Source organism: Ctenocephalides felis, unplaced genomic scaffold (genome assembly GCF_003426905.1).
Source record: "Ctenocephalides felis isolate EL2017-DRISC unplaced genomic scaffold, ASM342690v1 CF-g0.4_SCAFFOLD_02928, whole genome shotgun sequence".
Classification (NCBI taxonomy): Eukaryota; Metazoa; Arthropoda; class Insecta; order Siphonaptera; family Pulicidae; genus Ctenocephalides; species Ctenocephalides felis.
Genome location: NW_020539082.1, coordinates 1 through 19,418, shown reverse-complemented (window position 1 = coordinate 19,418; position 19,418 = coordinate 1). Strand labels below are relative to the sequence as shown.

General features: G+C 35.3%; 3 protein-coding genes across 3 annotated transcripts; 1 reads left to right on the top strand and 2 right to left on the bottom strand.

Moving 5' to 3' along the window:
• Nucleotides 1–296: 296 nt before the first annotated feature.
• On the top strand, nt 297–11,269 carry LOC113381587 (collagen alpha-2(IV) chain-like). Its single transcript, XM_026620395.1, has 11 exons — nt 297–359; nt 1,934–2,026; nt 2,097–2,228; nt 4,835–4,947; nt 5,005–5,145; nt 5,423–5,538; nt 5,756–5,863; nt 5,973–9,997; nt 10,074–10,331; nt 10,390–10,774; nt 10,851–11,269. Exons 1-11 carry the CDS (start codon nt 297–299, stop codon nt 11,267–11,269), a joined length of 5,853 nt encoding a protein of 1,950 aa, XP_026476180.1.
• Nucleotides 11,270–16,662: 5,393 nt separating this feature from the next.
• LOC113381586 (zinc finger protein 391-like) lies at nt 16,663–17,232 on the bottom strand. The gene has a single exon (XM_026620393.1). The coding sequence runs from the start codon at nt 17,230–17,232 to the stop codon at nt 16,663–16,665; it is 570 nt and encodes a 189-aa protein (XP_026476178.1).
• Nucleotides 17,233–17,297: 65 nt separating this feature from the next.
• LOC113381585 (zinc finger protein 287-like) lies at nt 17,298–17,822 on the bottom strand. Its single transcript, XM_026620392.1, has one exon. The coding sequence runs from the start codon at nt 17,820–17,822 to the stop codon at nt 17,298–17,300; it is 525 nt and encodes a 174-aa protein (XP_026476177.1).
• Nucleotides 17,823–19,418: the final 1,596 nt, after the last annotated feature.

The window sequence follows — 19,418 nt, the reverse complement described above, 5'->3', positions numbered from 1 at the left end:
AGGGTCAAATACTTGATTTACAAACATAAACTCTTTGTAAAATTAAATATACAGTTTGGTGTTTTTCAGAGTGAATATTAATTATTAACAAAATTATTAGCAAATCGATCTATTTACAGCAAAAACTTAATAAATATCTAGTTAGCAAAATTTAAAAATTGATATATTTGTGTTTTTCAGAGTGAAATTCAATAATAAACCTCAAATTTAAAAAAGTCAGAAAATTCATGATGCAAGTATTGAAGTGTTTTAAATTTGCCTGAAGTGCAAATTATTTATAATTATAATACATAAAAATGAAGCTTTTAGTATTATCACTACTTGTTAGTGCTTCTATAGTATCATCAAATGGGGCAAAGGTAAGAAAAAAAAAAATTTTAATCCATTATTAAAATTACAAATATCTTACGTTTCCATGTCATAAATTTAATCAATATAAAGAAATCAAATAAATTTTTGATCAAAAAAATTCTGGTAATATTCTTTTGGCTTATCAGCTGATGTTACGACTAAACTTTGACCCGAAAATTTTAGGAATATTATATTTCCGCATTTTTTGACGTAATGATTTTTTAAAACAGCTACAAAATGATTATTTAAAACCGAAGAAAAATGCATTAACTATAAAAAAATAAATAAGAAAATACAGTTATAGTACCTAGAGTATTGTGAATATCTTGATTTAGGTGTTATATACGTATTTTTAAATTTTATAAGAAAGTAATTACTAAAGCTACAAAAATTATCGAGTTACTATTATGGGAAAAAAATTATTTCATGCAGTATGAAAATTATGAGCTTGTAAGTAAATTAAGGCTTGGGTCAAATTGTAAATATTTCTCGGGTGTATTGTATTTTAGTTTATTTAAATTTATATTAGAACCTTAATTTTAAAGAAAACTCCTAGGACCATAATGACAAAATTGTCATAAAATTTCTAGAATTTAAATTATTTGTTAAACTATGAATTTAAAATTGTCGAAATTGACCGACTTTGAAGGACTCTTCATTAAAAAATGTACTGGAGTGTGTAGGCAAGTTTCATCAAAAGTTTGGAAAAAAGATTATAATTTTTTCCTACAAAAAAAGCTAGTAAAAAAAACCTTAATTAACCTCTATTGTTGCTAATGAATTTATAACCTTAACATATTTACAAATTTTATTTATATTCTAGGGACTTAAGTTTCAAATAATTTAAAAATAAATATTAGTGTAACTTGCATTTTCTATCGGTAAATAATTATTTGTGGGGGGCAATCAAAAATCATGAAAAACTTCAAATTGCTAGATAACTAAAACATATTTAGAAACATTACAATTGCTTTATATAGTAAAACTTGAATTAATTTCAATAAACTAAATATTTAGTTCCGAACGTTCAAGAAACAAAGTTCATGTCATAAAAGATAATTTTATTACTATTTTATTATTATTTTTATTAGAATGCTGATTTTGCGTTTCTTTAACATTTCAACTCAATCAGAATTGTTTGACAAATAATAGAAAAATATGTGTGTGCATGTGAGCTAATTTAGATCTTTTATTAACGTTTTGAAGTAACTAACTGCACCGATTTGGCCACTTATTCGTTGAGACCGATATTTAACTTGCCTTAGGTTTTTTCTAAAAATTTGGATTTGCAAATTTTATGTTTTGTTATCTAAAAACAAATTTTAACAAATAAATTCATAAAAAAAAAATTATTAAGCAATATGTGTGTGCGTGTATGCATGTGAGCTAAAATTAAATTTATATCTTTTATTAACGTTTTGAAGTAACTAACTGCACCGATTTGGCCACTTATTTATTGTGACCGATATTTAACTTTCCGTAGGTTTTTCTAAAAATTTGGATTTGCTAATTTTATATTTTGTTATATTTAAGAAAAAATTCAACAAATAATTTTTATTAAAAATAATTTATATTTTTACAGTTAAATCTGGAAGCATTCGACAAGATCAAATTATTGGAACACGAAGCCAGAGCCGGATTTATCAAGACGAGGCATATTATTGACCACGATAATGTAAAATACAAACAAAATTTAATTCCTTGCTCCTAAATACCTTCAATTTATAATTTTTTTCAATTTTTAGGGTATCATTGCCTACAAGGACCTCCATGAGGGTTCTTGTTACATAGAACAAATGTTGAGCGAAATGGAAGCCCAGACATCCCTTGATACCAGAACTTTATATGTAGCTGGAGAACCCCTTAACAAAATACAGGTGATAATATATATATATATATATATATATATATATACTAGATGCAAGTGGCATTTTGCCTCATGTGTAAATCATCCTAATAACTAACAGTTAATACTTGTATCATTTTAAATTTGGGTCGTTCATAATACTCACAACACTGTATTATATACAGTAGTAGTTTGTGTAATCAGAATCAGAACTCGGTAATTATGGAAATAAATCAAATATGATGATAAAATCGCGACAACTGGACGAACATACATAATAATGATCTTCAATTTCGTTTAAGATAGATATTAATTAGGTTATGAGATGTACAATGTTTGATTAGTAATAATTCATAGGGCTGGGAATTAGAATTAGATCGATGTAATATATTTGATGTTCAATAGAAATAGTAGATTCAAAACGTTTTTTTTTTTCATTCACTAATATAAAAAATAAAACATCACCTATTGCTATAAAATTTATATACATTTTAATGCTGTTTGTTGTTTTAGACAGTTATTAAAAAAATTTGCTATTCCCAGGATAACATTTTTTCCAAATTTTTTACCAAAAATTTCGATTTGCTAATTTTACGTTTTTTGGACATTTTGACCAATTAGAAAAAAATGTGTGTACATGTGTGTATGCAAGCTAAAATTAGATCTGTTATTAACGTTTTCTAAGTAACTAACTGCACCGAAATGGCCACTTTTATTTATCGAGACCGATATGAAACCTTGCGTCAATGTTTTTTTTTCAACTTTAGGATACAATAGTTTTTTTCCAAAAATTTCAATTTGTTAATTTAAGTAACTAACTGTAAGTTTAAATAACTAACTACTGCACCGATTTGCCACTTCTATTTATTAAGACCGATATGAAACCATGTGTCAAGGTTTTTTTTCAATTTTCCTTAGGATAAGATAGTTTTTTCCAAAATTTTCGATTTGCTAATTTTATGTTTCTTTGGCGTTTCAACTCGATCTGAATCGTTTGACAAATTATAAAAAGTATATGTGTGCATGTGAGCTAAATTTGGATCTTTCATTAAGGTTTTCTATGTAACTAACTACTGCACCGATTTGGCCACTTATTTGTTGAGACCGATACGAAGCCATGTGTCAATGTTTTTTTTTTACTTTTCGTGGGATAAAATAGTTTTTTCCAAAAAATTTGATTTGCTAATTTTACGTTTCCTTGACGTTTCAACTCGATCTAAATCGAGTGACAAATTACAGGAACTATGTGTGTGCATGTGAGTTAAATTTGAATCTTTTATTAACGTTTTCTAAGCAACTAACTACTGCACCGATTTGGCCTCCACTTGATTATTAAGCCAGTGTCATTTTATTTTATAACTTTCCGTAAGATATATAAAGTGTTTTCCAAAAATTTCGATTTGCCAATTATATGTTTCTTTAGCGTTTCAACTAAATTTGAATCGTTTGACTAAATATGAAAAGAATGTGTGTGCGTGTAAGCTAAATTTAGATCTTTTTCTAAATAACTAATTGCACCGATTTGGCCACTTTCATTTATTGAGGCCGATATGAAGCCATTTGGAAAGAAATAAATGTGAGGAATCTAGATAATATTTTGACATTTGTTTATACAAAAGGACGTCCTGAAATCGATAAAAAAAAGACTGAAAATACAAAATCTTTTGACTATTATCACAGATGTTTCAGGCATTTAATCAAAAATGATTTTTTACCTATAGAACACCCAAAAATATTATACCCAAAAGTTTAAAGAATTTAAATGATAATTCAATCTAAATAAAAACCAGATGACGTCTAAAAACTATTTTTTGTAATTTTTGTAAATTATCGAAATATTTCAATTGCATGTTAATAATCGTTTTAATACATTCATATCACAATAAATTTTCAAAATATCTAAAAATATTAAGAAATTTTTTTATTTTCAATATCATTTTTTTTCCTGCAGAGTTACTTGTCCATTTCAGGACAGATGTAAAAATTTCCAAATACAAAAAAAGTATGAGTTTTCATTTCAGAAGTAAGTACCATTTGACAATTATTAAAAAATAATTCCCATATTTGATTAAATAGGGTTTAAATCATTAATTCTATGTGTCTTATTTATTACATTTTTTACGTTGTTTGATCTTTCACATTTTTGCTAACTAGAAACCTAATTTATACGAGTAAAAAAATAACGTAAACTGAAATATTAGGTCAAGTTTGTCTTGTAAAAAATTACGTTCAAAGGGCTACTGATAACACGAAATACCAACGAATGCGTCAATGTTATTATAATTGTGAAAACTCCACAGTCACCAAAAAATACATTGAAGTTCATTTCAATGCATTTCGCAAGTTCCAACATTAATTTTTAATTTGGAGAATGATGCATTTATGGTAACAAAATGTGGACTAAAACCTGGAAATTAATTAGCAGTAATTTTTTGAGAATAGTAACTGATAAAAAACACGATATTACTGTATAACGATAATTGAAATTATCGTCAGAACGGCGGCAACCCCAAGTGACTATAGTAAAAAACAGTAGTAGTAAGATATCGCTTAAAAAATGAAAAAAAAAATTATAATAATCCATCAGATAAATTATTAACTACATCATTGGAATGTTAACTAACAAATTTTTTCTAGTTAAAAGAAATAGCAGGTTCAAGAATCGTCGACTTCTGCCTCGGTTTCGAAACTTATTTGTTGCAAGAAGAAAAACCAACTTTCGGTATTGAAAATGCTGATCAACACGCCAGGTAAAATTCTCTTGTGACCAATTTAGGCCAAAACATTATATCAATTATGAATTTTAGTGATAAAGAAGATTTAGTGGGAAACACTAATGCTTTAACAAAATTAGAAGGCAGGACTGATACACAAAATTCTGCATTGAAAACTAATGCTCCAATCAGACAGAAGAGAGAAGCTGATGCACAAAGTGGACGTCGAGGAAGGTAAATAGAATACTAGTTTATTGTTGATATTTGAGATACACTCCGATGATGATTTTTTCCCATGGGCAAACAATAGTAAGTCCGTTTTTACTATTTTTTCCCTTACCCTTACATCATTACAATTTCTTCAATATTTTCCATAAAATCAGTTCGATATACACAAAATGATTCATAGAAATTAGACTAGCCGTTTAGCAGGAGAGAATATATAAGAATAAATAAGAAAATCTTACCTTAAGTGTGGTTCCAAAACACGTTCATTTTTTGCTTTCCACAGATTTCGTGGCCAAACTCAAGCCCAATATTTAAATTTCGGCGGTGCTGGTTCTCCTGATAAAGATGGTAAAGCAGAAGCCGAAGCACTGGATGGCGGAGGCAGCAGGGCAGTTGTCTGTAAGATAAAACATACATCTAACATCTATCAATACAAAAAAATCATATACATACATATATATATATATATATATATATATATATATATATATATATATAGAGGATATATATATATATATATATATATATATATATATATATATATATATATATATAAGAGCCACAGATTTCAAATATACGAATTGCTAAAATTAGCCAAATTGTATTTCCTCAATAGCTGGAAGTAATGGCATGGGACAAGCTCAAAGTCAATCTAGTGCGGGAAGCTGCGCAGACTGTGTTGGGTACGATGGCTACTACAGAGGTTACCCTGGAGCATATCCAGGTATTTGCAATATTATATAAAACTTTATTTTTATTCATCTACTTTATATTTTAACAAAATAAAATATGAAAGTTGTTTAGTTATAAAAATTATTTCATGTCATATGTAGGACTACCAGGCACGGAAGTACTAGCGCAATATGGCAGACCAGGCCATGCAGCACCACCAGGAGTGAGTGTCGATAAAGATACTAGGCCAAGACCGGGACTACCGGATCGTCTAACAGGTCCAGATGGATGGCAACCGCCCACTACGTTTGTTCCAGGACGTCCTTCCGGAACCGCGCCAGGAACGCCATTACGTCCTGGTCAAGTACCCAGCCCAGGACAAGTACCCCGTCAACCCGGTGCGTTATTACCTGGACAAGTTAGTGGGCAACCTGGCATTACAAAACCGCCTGGTCAGATACCAGGGCAGCCTGGTTGGCAATATCCCGGACAAGCAGGAATACAATTACCAGGGCAAGTAGGAGCTCAACCCGGAGCTCAATATCCAGGGCAGGTGGGAGGTGTAGGCCCAACCAGTCAACAATTTGCTGGACAACCTGGTGCACAGTATCCAGGTCAAGCGGGAGCACAATATCCAGGCCAAGTACCCGGTCAAGCAGGAGCGCAATATCCAGGCCAAGTTCCCGGTCAACCAGGTGCACAATATCCAGGCCAAGTACCCGGCCAAGCAGGAGCACAATATTCAGGACAAGTTTCCGGTCAAGCCGGAGCTCAGTATCCTGGACAAGTACCCGGTCAAGCCGGAGCTCAGTATCCTGGGCAAGTTCCCGGTCAAGCCGGAGCACAATATCCAGGCCAGGTACCCGGTCAAGCAGGAGCACAATATCCAGGACATGTTCCCGGTCAAGCAGGAGCGCAATACCCAGGACAAGTTCCCGGTCAAGCAGGAGCGCAATACCCAGGACAAGTTCCCGGTCAAGCTGGAGCACAATATCCAGGCCAAGTACCCGGTCAAGCAGGGGCACAATATCCAGGCCAAGTACCCGGTCAAGCAGGAGCACAATATCCAGGCCAAGTCCCCGGTCAAGCCGGAGCTCAGTATCCTGGGCAAGTACCCGGTCAAGCAGGGTCACAATATCCAGGCCAAGTACCCGGTCAAGCAGAAACAAAATATCCAGGCCAAGTACCCGGCCAAGCTGGAGCACAATATCCAGGTCAAGTACCCGGTCAAGCAGGGGCACAATATCCAGGCCAAGTACCCGGTCAAGCAGGAGCACAATATCCAGGCCAAGTACCCGGTCAAGCCGGAGCTCAGTATCCTGGGCAAGTACCCGGTCAAGCAGGAGCACAATATCCAGGCCAAGTACCCGGTCAAGCAGAAACAAAATATCCAGGCCAAGAACCCGGCCAAGCTGGAGCACAATATCCAGGCCAAGTACCCGGCCAAGCTGGAGCACAATATCCAGGCCAAGTTTCCGGCCAAGCCGGAGCTCAGTATCCTGGGCAATTACCCGGTCAAGCAGGGGCACAATATTCAGGCCAAGTACCCGGTCAAGCAGAAGCACGATATCCAGGCCAAGTACCCGGTCAAGCAGGAACAAAATATCCAGGCCAAGTACCCGGCCAAGCTGGAGCACAATATCCAGGTCAAGTACCCGGCCAAGCTGGAGCACAATATCCAGGTCAAGTACCCGGTCAAGCAGGAGCACAATATCCAGGCCAAGCGGAAGCTCAGTATCCTGGGCAAGTACCCGGTCAAGCAGGGGCACAATATCCAGGACAAGTACCCGGTCAAGCAGGAGCACGATATCCAGGCCAAGTACCCGGTCAAACCGGAGCTCAGTATCCTGGGCAAGTACCTGGTCAAGCCGGAGCACAATATCCAGGCCAAGTACCCGGTCAAGCAGGGACCCAATATCCGGGCCGAGTACCCGGTCAAGCAGGAACACAATATCCAGGCCAAGTACCCGGCCAAGCAGGAGCACAATACCCAGGCCAAGTACCCGGTCAAGCAGGAGCACAATACCCAGGCCAAGTACCCGGTCAAGCAGGAGCACAGTACCCAGGCCAAGTACCCGGTCAAGCGGGAGCACAATACCCAGGCCAAGTACCCGATCAAGCAGGAGCACAGTACCCAGGCCAAGTACCCGGTCAAGCGGGAGCACAATATCCAGGGCAAGTACCCGGTCAAGCAGGAGCACCATATCCAGGCCAAGTACCCGGTCAAGCAGGAGCACAATATCCAGGCCAAGTACCCGATCAAGCCGGAGCTCAGTATCCTGGGCAAGTTCCCGGTCAAGCAGGAGCACAATATCCAGGCCAAGTACCCGGTCAAGCAGGAGCACAATATCCAGGCCAAGTACCCGGTCAAGCAGAAACAAAATATCCAGGCCAAGTACCTGGCCAAGCTGGAGCACAATATCCAGGTCAAGTACCCGGTCAAGCAGGAGCACAATATCCAGGCCAAGTACCCGGTCAAGCAGGAGCACAATATCCAGGCCAAGTACCCGGTCAAGCAAGAGCACAATATCCAGGCCAAGTACCCGGTCAAGCAGGAGCACAATATCCAGGCCAAGTACCCGGTCAAGCAGGAGCACAATATCCAGGCCAAGTACCCGGTCAAGCGGGAGCACAATATCCAGGCCAAGTGCCCGGTCAAGCAGGAGCGCAATATCCAGGCCAAGTGCCCGGTCAAGCAGGAGCGCAATATCCAGGCCAAGTGCCCGATCAAGCAGGAGCGCAATATCCAGGCCAAGTACCCGGTCAAGCTGGAGCACGATATCCAGGACAAGTTCCCGGTCAAGCTGGAGCACGATATCCAGGACAAGTTCCCAGTCAAACAGGAGCACAATATCCAGGACAAGTTCCCGGTCAAGCCGGAGCTCAGTATCCTGGGCAAGTACCCGGTCAAACAGGAGCACAATATCCAGGACAAGTTCCCGGTCAAACAGGAACACAATACATAGGGCAAGTACCGGGTCAAGCCGGAACACAGTATCCAGGTCAAGTAAAAGAAACTAGTATTTCTAAAGTACCTGGAGATGCAGCGGGTCAATCTGGAATACAATATCCCCCAGATGTATCTGGATTACCAACGGCAAAATATCCCGGACAAGTGGTTGATCAATCAGGAGTACAATTCTCGGAAAAAACTACAGGACAGATGAGCAAGCAATACAATGGACAAGTAACATATCCTGCACAACTGCCAGGTCAAACCAGCGCTCAATACCCAGGACAAACTGCAACACAATATCCCGGTCAACTACCAGGACAAACTGCAACACAATATCCCGGTCAACTACCAGGACAACCTGGAATTCAATACCCAGGTCAATTACCTGGACAACCGGACGGTATTATTCCAGGACAACCTGGCGCTCAATACCCAGGTAAATTACCAGAACAAACAGGCGTTTCATATCCAGGTCAATTACCAGGCCAACCCGGCGCTCAAATTCCAGGACAACCAGCAGTTCAATACCCAGTTCAAATACCAGGACAACTTGGCATACAATTTCCAGGTCAATTACCGGGACAACCCGGCGCTCAATACCCAGGCCAATTACCAGGACAGCCCGGCGTTCAATACCCGGGTCAATTACCTGGGCAGCCCGGAGTTCAATACCCGGGTCAATTACCTGGGCAGCCCGGAGTTCAATACCCAGGTCAATTACCTGGGCAGCCCGGAGTTCAATACCCGGGTCAATTACCTGGGCAGCCCGGAGTTCAATACCCGGGTCAATTACCTGGGCAGCCCGGAGTTCAATACCCGGGTCAATTACCTGGGCAGCCCGGAGTTCAATACCCAGGTCAATTCCCAGGACAGCCCGGCGCTCAATTACCAGGTCAACAACCAGGACAATCCGGGGCTCAATACCCTGGTTATATACCAGGTCAGCAAGGACAAAAGCCAGGTGATTTAGTACAAAGAGGCCCGGGACAAGTAATCAGTTCACAACAAATAGACATCACAGGCCACCTTGATATTGGTGATGGTTCTGATGAAGTTTCTCAAGCTGAAACTTCAGTCCACAGTATAGAAGGGGGTGAGACACAAGCAGCAGCGTCTGCAACAGGAGGGGCTGCTCAGACTCAAGTGAGCGGAACGCACAGCGGAACTGGATCCTTTACTGCCCAAGCAAGTATAGCTGACGTTAGCCGAGGTGCAAGTGCCCAAATACAGGTAATATGTGTTGTAAATTTTTCATAAAACATGATTAAACAAATTGCAATAAATATAACGAAATTCCACTATTCAGGGGAATGCAAAAGGAGTTACTAGCAGTGCACAGGGTCATGCTGGTTCTGGCAACGCGCAAGCTCAAGTTGCTACTTCTGCAGACACTGGTGCAACTTCCGCAAGCGGTCAATCTTCCGGTTGGAACCACGGAACCAACACTTTAGTTCAAGCAGGCGGAAAAGGAGGCATGGCAGATGCTCAAGCCGAAGGACCAGGAAGCACATCGTCACAAGCTCAAATTGGATTTAAGCCTGACGAATCCGCCAGTGGAGAACAGGTAAAAGAAAAGTTGCCACAAAAAATGAATGAACGAGGCTAAGAAATGATATTTTTAGGTGCAATCGACGCCTTTCCGTGGTGGAGGCACCGCTTCAGCACAATCTGGACGTAGTACAGGACAAAGTCAGAGTCAAATTCAAGGGCGATTCAATTACGGCATTAGTTATACAGGCGCGGCGCAAGCCGCTTCGGGCAGCAAGGACGGTGTTCAAGGATTCAGAAAGCTACCAAAACCTGAAGGAGTGTTTCAAGCTGGAAGTGGAGAAGAATTAAATAAAAGATCTGCCATTGGTGGAAGCAGTACTACGGCGGAAACACACGAGCAGAAAAAGGTGCTGTCGGGAGTTCAACACGAACACCAACATGGAAGCACTTCGGGGCTTTCGCAAACTCAACATAGTGCAAAACCAATATTTGGAGATAGTACTACACCGAAGACAAGTAAGAACATTCTCATTTACCATCAAATTAAAGTGTCGACGCAATTCTAATACAAAATATTACTTTCTTCTTTCAGTGGACATTGATGAAAGTTCCGAATACGATGACGAATACGATGACGAGTATCCAGATTCCTCAGTAACCCCATCATCAGCCCTTCCTTCATTCAGATCATCGCCATCAGCAAATCCTCAACCGACACCAAGTGGAAGTAAAATAACACAATCAACGCCGACTCAGACCCAGCACATCGTGTTAGGTGAGGGCCAAAGGGCAAGAGTTGTTCAAGAACCGAGAGGAACCGTTGTACCGAGTGGCGGAATAGTTTTTCAACCTGGAGAGACAGTTGGTAATACTGGATATGTAGTTCCGCAAGGATTTAGAGGAAGACTGGTTTCGGGAGCTGGCAGTTTGGGAAATACTTTTGCAAGTGGGGGAAAAAATTCGCAGGCAAGTAAGCTAAAGATAAAGATAAAATTGAGGTGTGGTTTGTAATATAGAAATATCTGTTTTCAACATATGGATATGTTCTTATATATAAAAATGAATCGCAAAATGTGTTGGTAAGCGCATAACTCAACAACGCCTGGACCAATTTGGCCATTATTTTTGAAATGTTCAAGGATGGTTCTTACGGCGAGAAAAAACTGAAAAATTGTTGGGAAAATCCTAAAAATAGCCCTTTTCTTTTTCTCATACAAACATTTTCTAACTAAAACATAGATTCAATTTGAGCTTTATTGCTATTATATAAAGCTCATATTAAATTACAAGCACTCACTGTACACACCTAAACGGTTATATGCGGATTTTGATAAATCTTCCTGAAGTTTGTTAAGGAAATTTTCTAGGATGTATGTGATTATAAAGTACTGGGATGTATGTGCAATATTGTATGTGCAATTAATGGAAAAAATTGTAAAAAACGACATGTCATTGATTGCATTGAAAACAAATGAAAATTATCATAATGCAAAAATTTCAATTTACATATGAATCTAGACAATATTATAATATGTATAATGAACTTATGATTATGGATAAGAAAAATGAAACGTCTACATTATTGCCAAAAAGCAGCTGAGGTGTGTCTAAAATTAAAATAATATAAGAAGCAGATACAAAAATTTCAATTTACTTACGAGTCTAGACAATATTAGAATATGTATAATAAATTTATGATTATGAATAAGAAAAATGAAATGTCTACATTATTATTGCCAAAACGCAGCTGAGATTTGCCAGAAATAAAAATAATTTAAAATACAGTACATATATGTATGGCGGATTGAATGATACACACTTATGAACAATTAGACAAATTAATTCACTTAAAATATAAAATTAGGTATTAATCAGGGCAGGTCCTACCTGTAACGCGATGCGTGCGAAAAATACGAGCGCACGGATATTCGGATATTAAAATTTTAATACAGTTTTTTTTTTTCAATATATAATTTCTTTGCATCTTTCACTAATCTTTCCACAATATTTTTAAAATTCGTAAAAATTTCACTTTATATAGTTTATATAGTATATATATTTATTTTATAGTTTATATAGTATATATAGTTTTTTTTATATATAATTTCTCTGCTTCTTTTATTAATCTTTCCACAATATTTTTAAACTTCGTAAAAATTTCACTATATAACAACAAATGGGAAAGTAGAGATGAATACATACAAATCGGCCCTCACGATATTGATTAGGAGAAGTTTAAGATGCAATTTTAGATATCTTAAATAAAAAAAAATTAAATTAATTTAATCCAACATGAAGTACCAGTGTTATGTTATGGTTATGCTTATGTTATACTGTTTAAAGGACTTCAATTTCCAATATAGTGTGGGAATTGAGACTCGTTTTATTTAAAGCAGTTCTACATTTAACATCGCTAATATTATAAATGTATATGCATTTTGGCGTGAAGCGTAATTTGTAAAACAATAATTATTATTTTAAGGTAAACGGTAAATATTAGTATATTATATTAAAAAATTGTAGAAATGGGTACAGGACAACGTCTGTCGGGTCATCTAGTAAATATAATAAATAGTGAACATATGCCAAATTGACATTTTTAAACTTCCTGAAGGTTTATGTTTTCGGTTTATTTTAGGCTCAAACAGCGACTTTAGCAACCAGAAGTTCCCAATCATCCCTAAACAGCCAGAGCAATCGTGGTCTCCTAAGAAACGGATACAAACCGAGTGGTTACGTTTCGGTAACAAAATCGGAATCCGGTAACGTCGACCGAGAAAAACAGCAACCTTTGCCTCAACAGAAGGAAGTCAGGAGAAAAACCTATGAGCACACATATTACACAAAATCATCCACATGTGGATATTTCACATTCTCGTGCAATATTGTATACGGATCGAATGGAAGGACCAAAATTTGTAAACCGAAGAAACAGACGAATGCTGACGGTACACCAATCACATGTTAAAAAATAGAAGTAATTAAATGTAAGTCATCACCCTTAAAATTAGATCATGTAGATGAGTAATTCACAAAATTGTAAAAGGTTTTGCAATGTTAATAAATTAGTTGCAATTTTGAAGACTTAGGGAACAATTCTTCGGTAACACAGTGTTTTCATGACAACGATATCTTATCCTTCTTTCTTGGTACTAGAAAGAGAAAATGGTATATATGATGCACGATCAGACATATTTCACATACAACAAACCCAGAAAGAATTTTATAAGAGCATCCAGAAATAAACAAGTACTAGTGGTGTATGGCATCGTGCCTTAAGGCAAATATTGTTGGAACTTCCCGTACCGTAACGAAATATTCGAGAAATTTTAAACGTTTTCAAATATATTATTACAAATACTGTAACTTTCATTATTTTTGCTATCTTGTTACATCTGGGCAAATCAAATGTAAATCATAAATCAATTCATCTCCAGAACATTAACAATCGTTATTTCATTTCGAATTCAATTTAAAAAAAAATAGATTATATAGCCTAATTTACACAGAATTGAAAAAGTATAGTCACAGTCTAAACAGTCCAAGCATTTGCAAATAATTCTGTGCGACATTTTCACTCATACTGTGCTTAGCTTGGCGGCATCTTCACATTTTTGAATAGTTTTCACAAAATTGGAAAAGTGCTCCAGTACATAAATAGTCTAAACGCACTTGGGTAAACATTTGTACCAGAGTGGTACTTAGACTGTTCTTAGCCTGGGTATTTTTTTAATTTTTAATCCAAAATTACAAAAATATTTTATGGAAAATAAAAAAAGATATAATTTTTTATCCTCAAAAGCAATTGTTTTGTCAATACAAGCAGAAAGTTTTTTAGAACATTCAAATCGGACGATTAATTCACTCAAAAACTGCCATTTTTTGCACATTTAGCTCTTTATCTTCGAAATGGCGGTACCTGTTTTTGCCAAAAACTAATCACCTCTTCTCCCAATCATTACAAATTGAATGTTTTTTAGATCATTCAAATCCGATACTCGGTTCTCTCAAAAACTCGATTTGTATTTTCTGCATTTTTGCTCCGTATCTCCGTAACGGCTGGACCTGCCTTTGCCAAAATCTAATCAGCACATCTCCCTATCAATATGGATCTAATGTTTTTTAAACCATTCAAATCGGTTGATCGGTGGGCCCGAAAACGTGGATGAAAAAATGCGGACATATAAAAAACACACACACATCCATTTTTTTTTGAGGTATGCCAAAACGTCGAGAAATGCAAAAATTTTCATTTTCGATTTTCGGACCATTACTGTAACTACCCTAACGGGAAGTTAATAAATAGATGGCAAACACGGCCGCTTTGACATTACATCAATTTTAATTGCGTAAGCATATCATAGATGTCGACACCAACCGTAGCACGTAAGTTTACCCTTAGGTTCAATTCTAAATAAGATTTATATAAATATGATTAATTTGACTAAGTACAAAATATACTCGAATAAAATATATTTTCAAAAAATCACAAATATGTTGTGAAATATATAATAAAAAAAATAAACATTTTATTCATTCAAAAAAATATATATTTCAATATATAAAATTGATACTTTAGGTTAAGTAGGTGTACTATATCTAGAGAAACTGTTTTAAAACAAACACTAAATTTGAAGCGCACTAGCGCCATCTGTGATACGCTGAAAACATTCATACAGGGTAAAGCGCACTTATTCTATGTTTACCACAGCATCTTTGTGATGCGCGTTCATAACATGCGGTTTTATGTGTAAAACGCCTAAACGTAAAGCAAATAGATAACTTTTTCAAAGTTTTTAGTACCAAGAAAGAAGGATAAGATAGCGTTGCCAAGGCTACGCAATGTTATCGCAGAATTGGCCAAAATTAAATAAATTAAAAAATGTAATCAAATCAAGCACATTCATATGTAATCCATTTTACACGTTAATTTTTATAATTCACTTCTATTAAATATATATGTATTATATAAATACAACTTATTTTATTAATGGCATAATGCCTCGAAGCAAATTGCTCGAACTTCCAGTGCTTTGGTGGAATATTCGAGGGATTTTAAATGTTTTTAAATAAATTAATATAGATACTGTTGCTTTGATCATTCGTATTTTATAGACAAAATATAACAGTCTATAAATTGGACTCCATATATGTTTCCATAATTAGAATAAAAGACCTCTACTTTTATTTTTAAGAATTATATAAACTGAATTGCAAAGTTAAAATTATTTATTTCAAGTATATGAGTATGCTCTCTAGGGTTTTAGCTAGACTTAAAATTAAAATCCCAATTATTTTCGATACTCAAAAAAAAATTAGTGATTCAAAAAATTAAAATAAATTCCGGTAGTTATCGTAATCGCAAAAAAATCAAAAATGAAAATTTTAATATATCTTTACGTTTCAAAGGTTTCTGAACATTTTGGCATACCTAAGAAATTGTATTTCGCGAACACGGATTAACCGATTTAAATAATTCAAAAAAATATTCGATTTTTACTGATAAGGAGACGTGCTGATTAGTTTTTGGCAAAGGCAGGTCTAGCCGTTTTGGATTTACAGAGCAAAGAGTGCAGAAAATAGAAACCAAGTTTTTGAGATAACATGGCATCTGATTTAAATAATTCAAAAAACATTTTACGTGTATTTACGAAATGAAGAACTGTTCAAATTTTTTGGAAAGGCAGGTCCAATGACTTTGGAGATATGGAGGAAAAAGTAAAAAAGTGAACATTAGACATATGTACATCGTATTATCAGATGTTTTTATAAAGATTATAATAAGTACAAATTTTGTACATTTATATACCGCACCAATGTTGACATTTTAGATGACTACGCGGCGCTTACGCGCTTTTATAATTCGATTCCAAATCAGCTTTGCAGCGCGATTGCATTAAGAAAATATTCAAAATTTTCGAAAAAAATCAAAATAAAAAATCATTTTTTTCAAAAAAGTCAAAGGTTTGGAAAAATTTCAAAATTTATTAAAAATCAAGTTGTTTCAAAGTTTTTTTTTCAATTTAGTTTTTGGTAGGGGAATTTCCAGAAATTTGCCTTAATGCCAAGCACCACTAGTTTTTTTTGCTTTCCCCTAAAACAATCGTTTTATCAATACAAGCAAATGGAACGATTCAAATTGGATGTTTTAGAACATCCAATTTGAATCATTCAAAAATCGTTCCATAACAAATTTGTTATTTCAAAAACAAAATTTTCCAACCAATAGAAATCTAAAAAAAATTAAATGATACAATTTGTAACAATTGTCCTGGTTTAACAATCAATAAATGCATATTATTTAATATTTACTGTATATTTCATACTATTTTGTACATTCCATTAAATGTAAAATGTATTCTATAACATATTTCCAAATATTTAAATATAATTTAACATATATTTTACAGATTTTCATCACGCTCTCGACTATGAAGAGCCATGTGTTTCTTTAAATTGCATGATTGAGCAAATCCCTTATTGCAAATTTCACATTTATAAGGATGCTCTCCATTATGAATCCGCAAGTGTTCTTTCAAAGAACTTGATCGTTTGAATGCCTTATTGCATACATTGCATTCATGAGGGCGTACTTCATTGTGTACCAGCATGTGATTTTTCAGATACCTTAATTGTGTGAATGTCTTATTGCACGCATTGCATTCATAAGGACATACTCCGTTGTGCATCAGCATGTGACTTTTCAGAGTGCATAAAAGTCTGAACGTCTTATTGCATATTGAACATTCATAAGGTAGCCCACTGCTATGAGTCAACAAGTGACTTTTCAGATTATTTGTTCGTTGAAATGTCTTATTGCATATACTGCACTCGAGAGGGCGCTCATTACTGTGAATGACCATGTGATTTCTCAGACTACCTGATTGTCTAAATGTCTTCTTGCATATATTGCACTCATGGGGACGCTCACCACTGTGAATGCGCATGTGAACTTTCAGATGGCTAAATCCCATGAATGTCTTATTGCATATATTGCACTTATGGGGACGCTTACCACCATGAATGACCATATGATTTCTCAGATTATTTGATTGTGCAAATGTCTTCTTGCATATACTGCATTCATAGGGACGCTCGCCACTGTGAATGAGTATGTGATTTTTAGATTACTTGAATGCCTGAATGTCTTATCACATTCATCACATTTAAAGAGACCTTCTTCAGAATGTGTTTTCATGTGTCTTTTCAATGCTTGTGATAATGTATAAGTCTTATGACAGATTTTGCATTTAAAAGGGCGTTCTTTGCTATGGTTAGGCATGTGATCGACCATATGCTTTGTTAGATGATGGGATTCTGCAAATGATTGATTACAAATGTCACAATCAAAAGACTCCTGTTTGACTTCATCTTCAATTGTCACCTCAGAAGTCATGAATTTTGCTAAACTCGTTTCATCATCCTCAGAACACGATTCAGATTTAACAATAGCATCAAGGGCATCAAGTTCCTCCTCAATTTCACATTTAATGTCCTCTGCTGAATATTCTGGTGGTTCAAATTTAATTGCCTGAGCATTCATAGACATAGTTCTTTCAGACATTTTTAAATTCAATGCTTATATTTATAAAATAATTGTGTGCTAAACAATAATAATAGATTTTGTTTAATCAATAAATTTTTAAAATTTGATAAATAACTTCAACTAAATTCATCATTTGACACTTGAAGCATAGAGTGTGATTATGATTATATAAAGATGGGGACAAGATATTTATGTATCTCGACTATCAACAAATATTTTTGTTGTTAATTTTAGAATAATTAACATAAAAAGGCATGTAGGAGAGCTAGGGGCTTGTTGAAATTTACCGATTATATTTTTATGAAATAAAGCTCGATACTTTAACTTTTTCTCTACCAAATCAAATAAAAATAATTCCATAATTATAGTTCATTATTTCACAATCATTTCCTTAAAAAAGTACGATGTTACAACTTACCCCGTGTTTTGCGGTTGTTTGTAACATCTACAGAGGCTAAAGTAACGACAATAATACTGAAAATGTATTTTTTTAAAAAAATTAACTTGTTTCTAAGTAATTCTTTTCATAAATCACCTAAAACCATAAGTAATACAAATAAAATGTATATAAAATATTGTCTCCTGAAATGTAAATAAAGTAGTAGTAACGAAAAAATAAAACGATGATACTCCGATAATTAACTTCTGAAATTAAAAATGTTTATTTCATTTCAAAATGAAAATTTTGCATATCTTTATTCTCTACGTTCCAAAGGTTTTGAGTCTCATCTTTCTATGAACATACTCTATGCTTCAAATGTCAAATAATGAATGTAAATTTTAGTTAAACTCATTTATGTTTTAAAATTTTTTGGATTAAACTAAACTATTATTATTATTGTATAAAACAACTATTCCATAAATATTTATTGATTTGTATATAAGCAGTGAAAATATTTAAAAATGTCAGAAAAAAACATTTATGTCAATGAATGATCAGGCAATTATTAAAATAACCACCACCAGAATATCCAGTAGAAGACATTAAATGCGAAAATGAGGATGAATTTGATGTCACTATGCTATTGTTAAATCTGAATCGTTTTCTGAAGACAATGATACTTGTTTAGAAAGATTTATGAATTCCGAGGTGACAATTGAAGATGAAGTCAAGCAGGAGTCTTTTGATTGTGACATTTGTAATCAATCATTTGCAGAATCGCATCATCTAACAAAACATATGGTCGATCACATGCCTAATCATAGCGAAAAAACGTCCTTTTAAATGTGAAATCTGTCAAAAGACATTCACAGTATCAGGTCATCTGAAGAGACACATGCTCATTCACAGTGGGGAGCGCCCCCATGAATGCAACATATGCAAGAAGTCATTCAATCAATTAAGTACTCTAAAAATTCACATGCTCATTCATAGTGGTGAGCGTCCCCATGAATGCAGTATATGCAAAAAGACATTCACAGTATCAGGTCATCTAAAGACACACATGCTCATTCACAGTGGTGAACGTCCCCACCCCACGAATGCAATATATGCAAGAAACAATTCCAAGTAGTAAGTCATCTGAAACAACACATGTTGATACACAGTGGTGTACGTCAGTATGAATGTAATATATGCAAGAAACAATTCAAACTAGCAAGTCATCTGAAAAG

Bases quoted from the DNA above. Each gene is read 5' to 3' on its own strand.
- LOC113381587 (XM_026620395.1), top strand. From the start codon at position 297: ATGAAGCTTTTAGTATTATCACTACTTGTTAGTGCTTCTATAGTATCA. The intron at 5,539-5,755 runs GTAAGATAAAAC...TTTCCTCAATAG, and splicing joins AGGCAGCAGGGCAGTTGTCT to CTGGAAGTAATGGCATGGGA. The intron at 10,775-10,850 runs GTAAGAACATTC...TTCTTCTTTCAG, and splicing joins TAGTACTACACCGAAGACAA to TGGACATTGATGAAAGTTCC.
- LOC113381586 (XM_026620393.1), bottom strand. From the start codon at position 17,232: ATGGGATTTAGCCATCTGAAAGTTCACATGCGCATTCACAGTGGTGAG.
- LOC113381585 (XM_026620392.1), bottom strand. From the start codon at position 17,822: ATGTCTGAAAGAACTATGTCTATGAATGCTCAGGCAATTAAATTTGAA.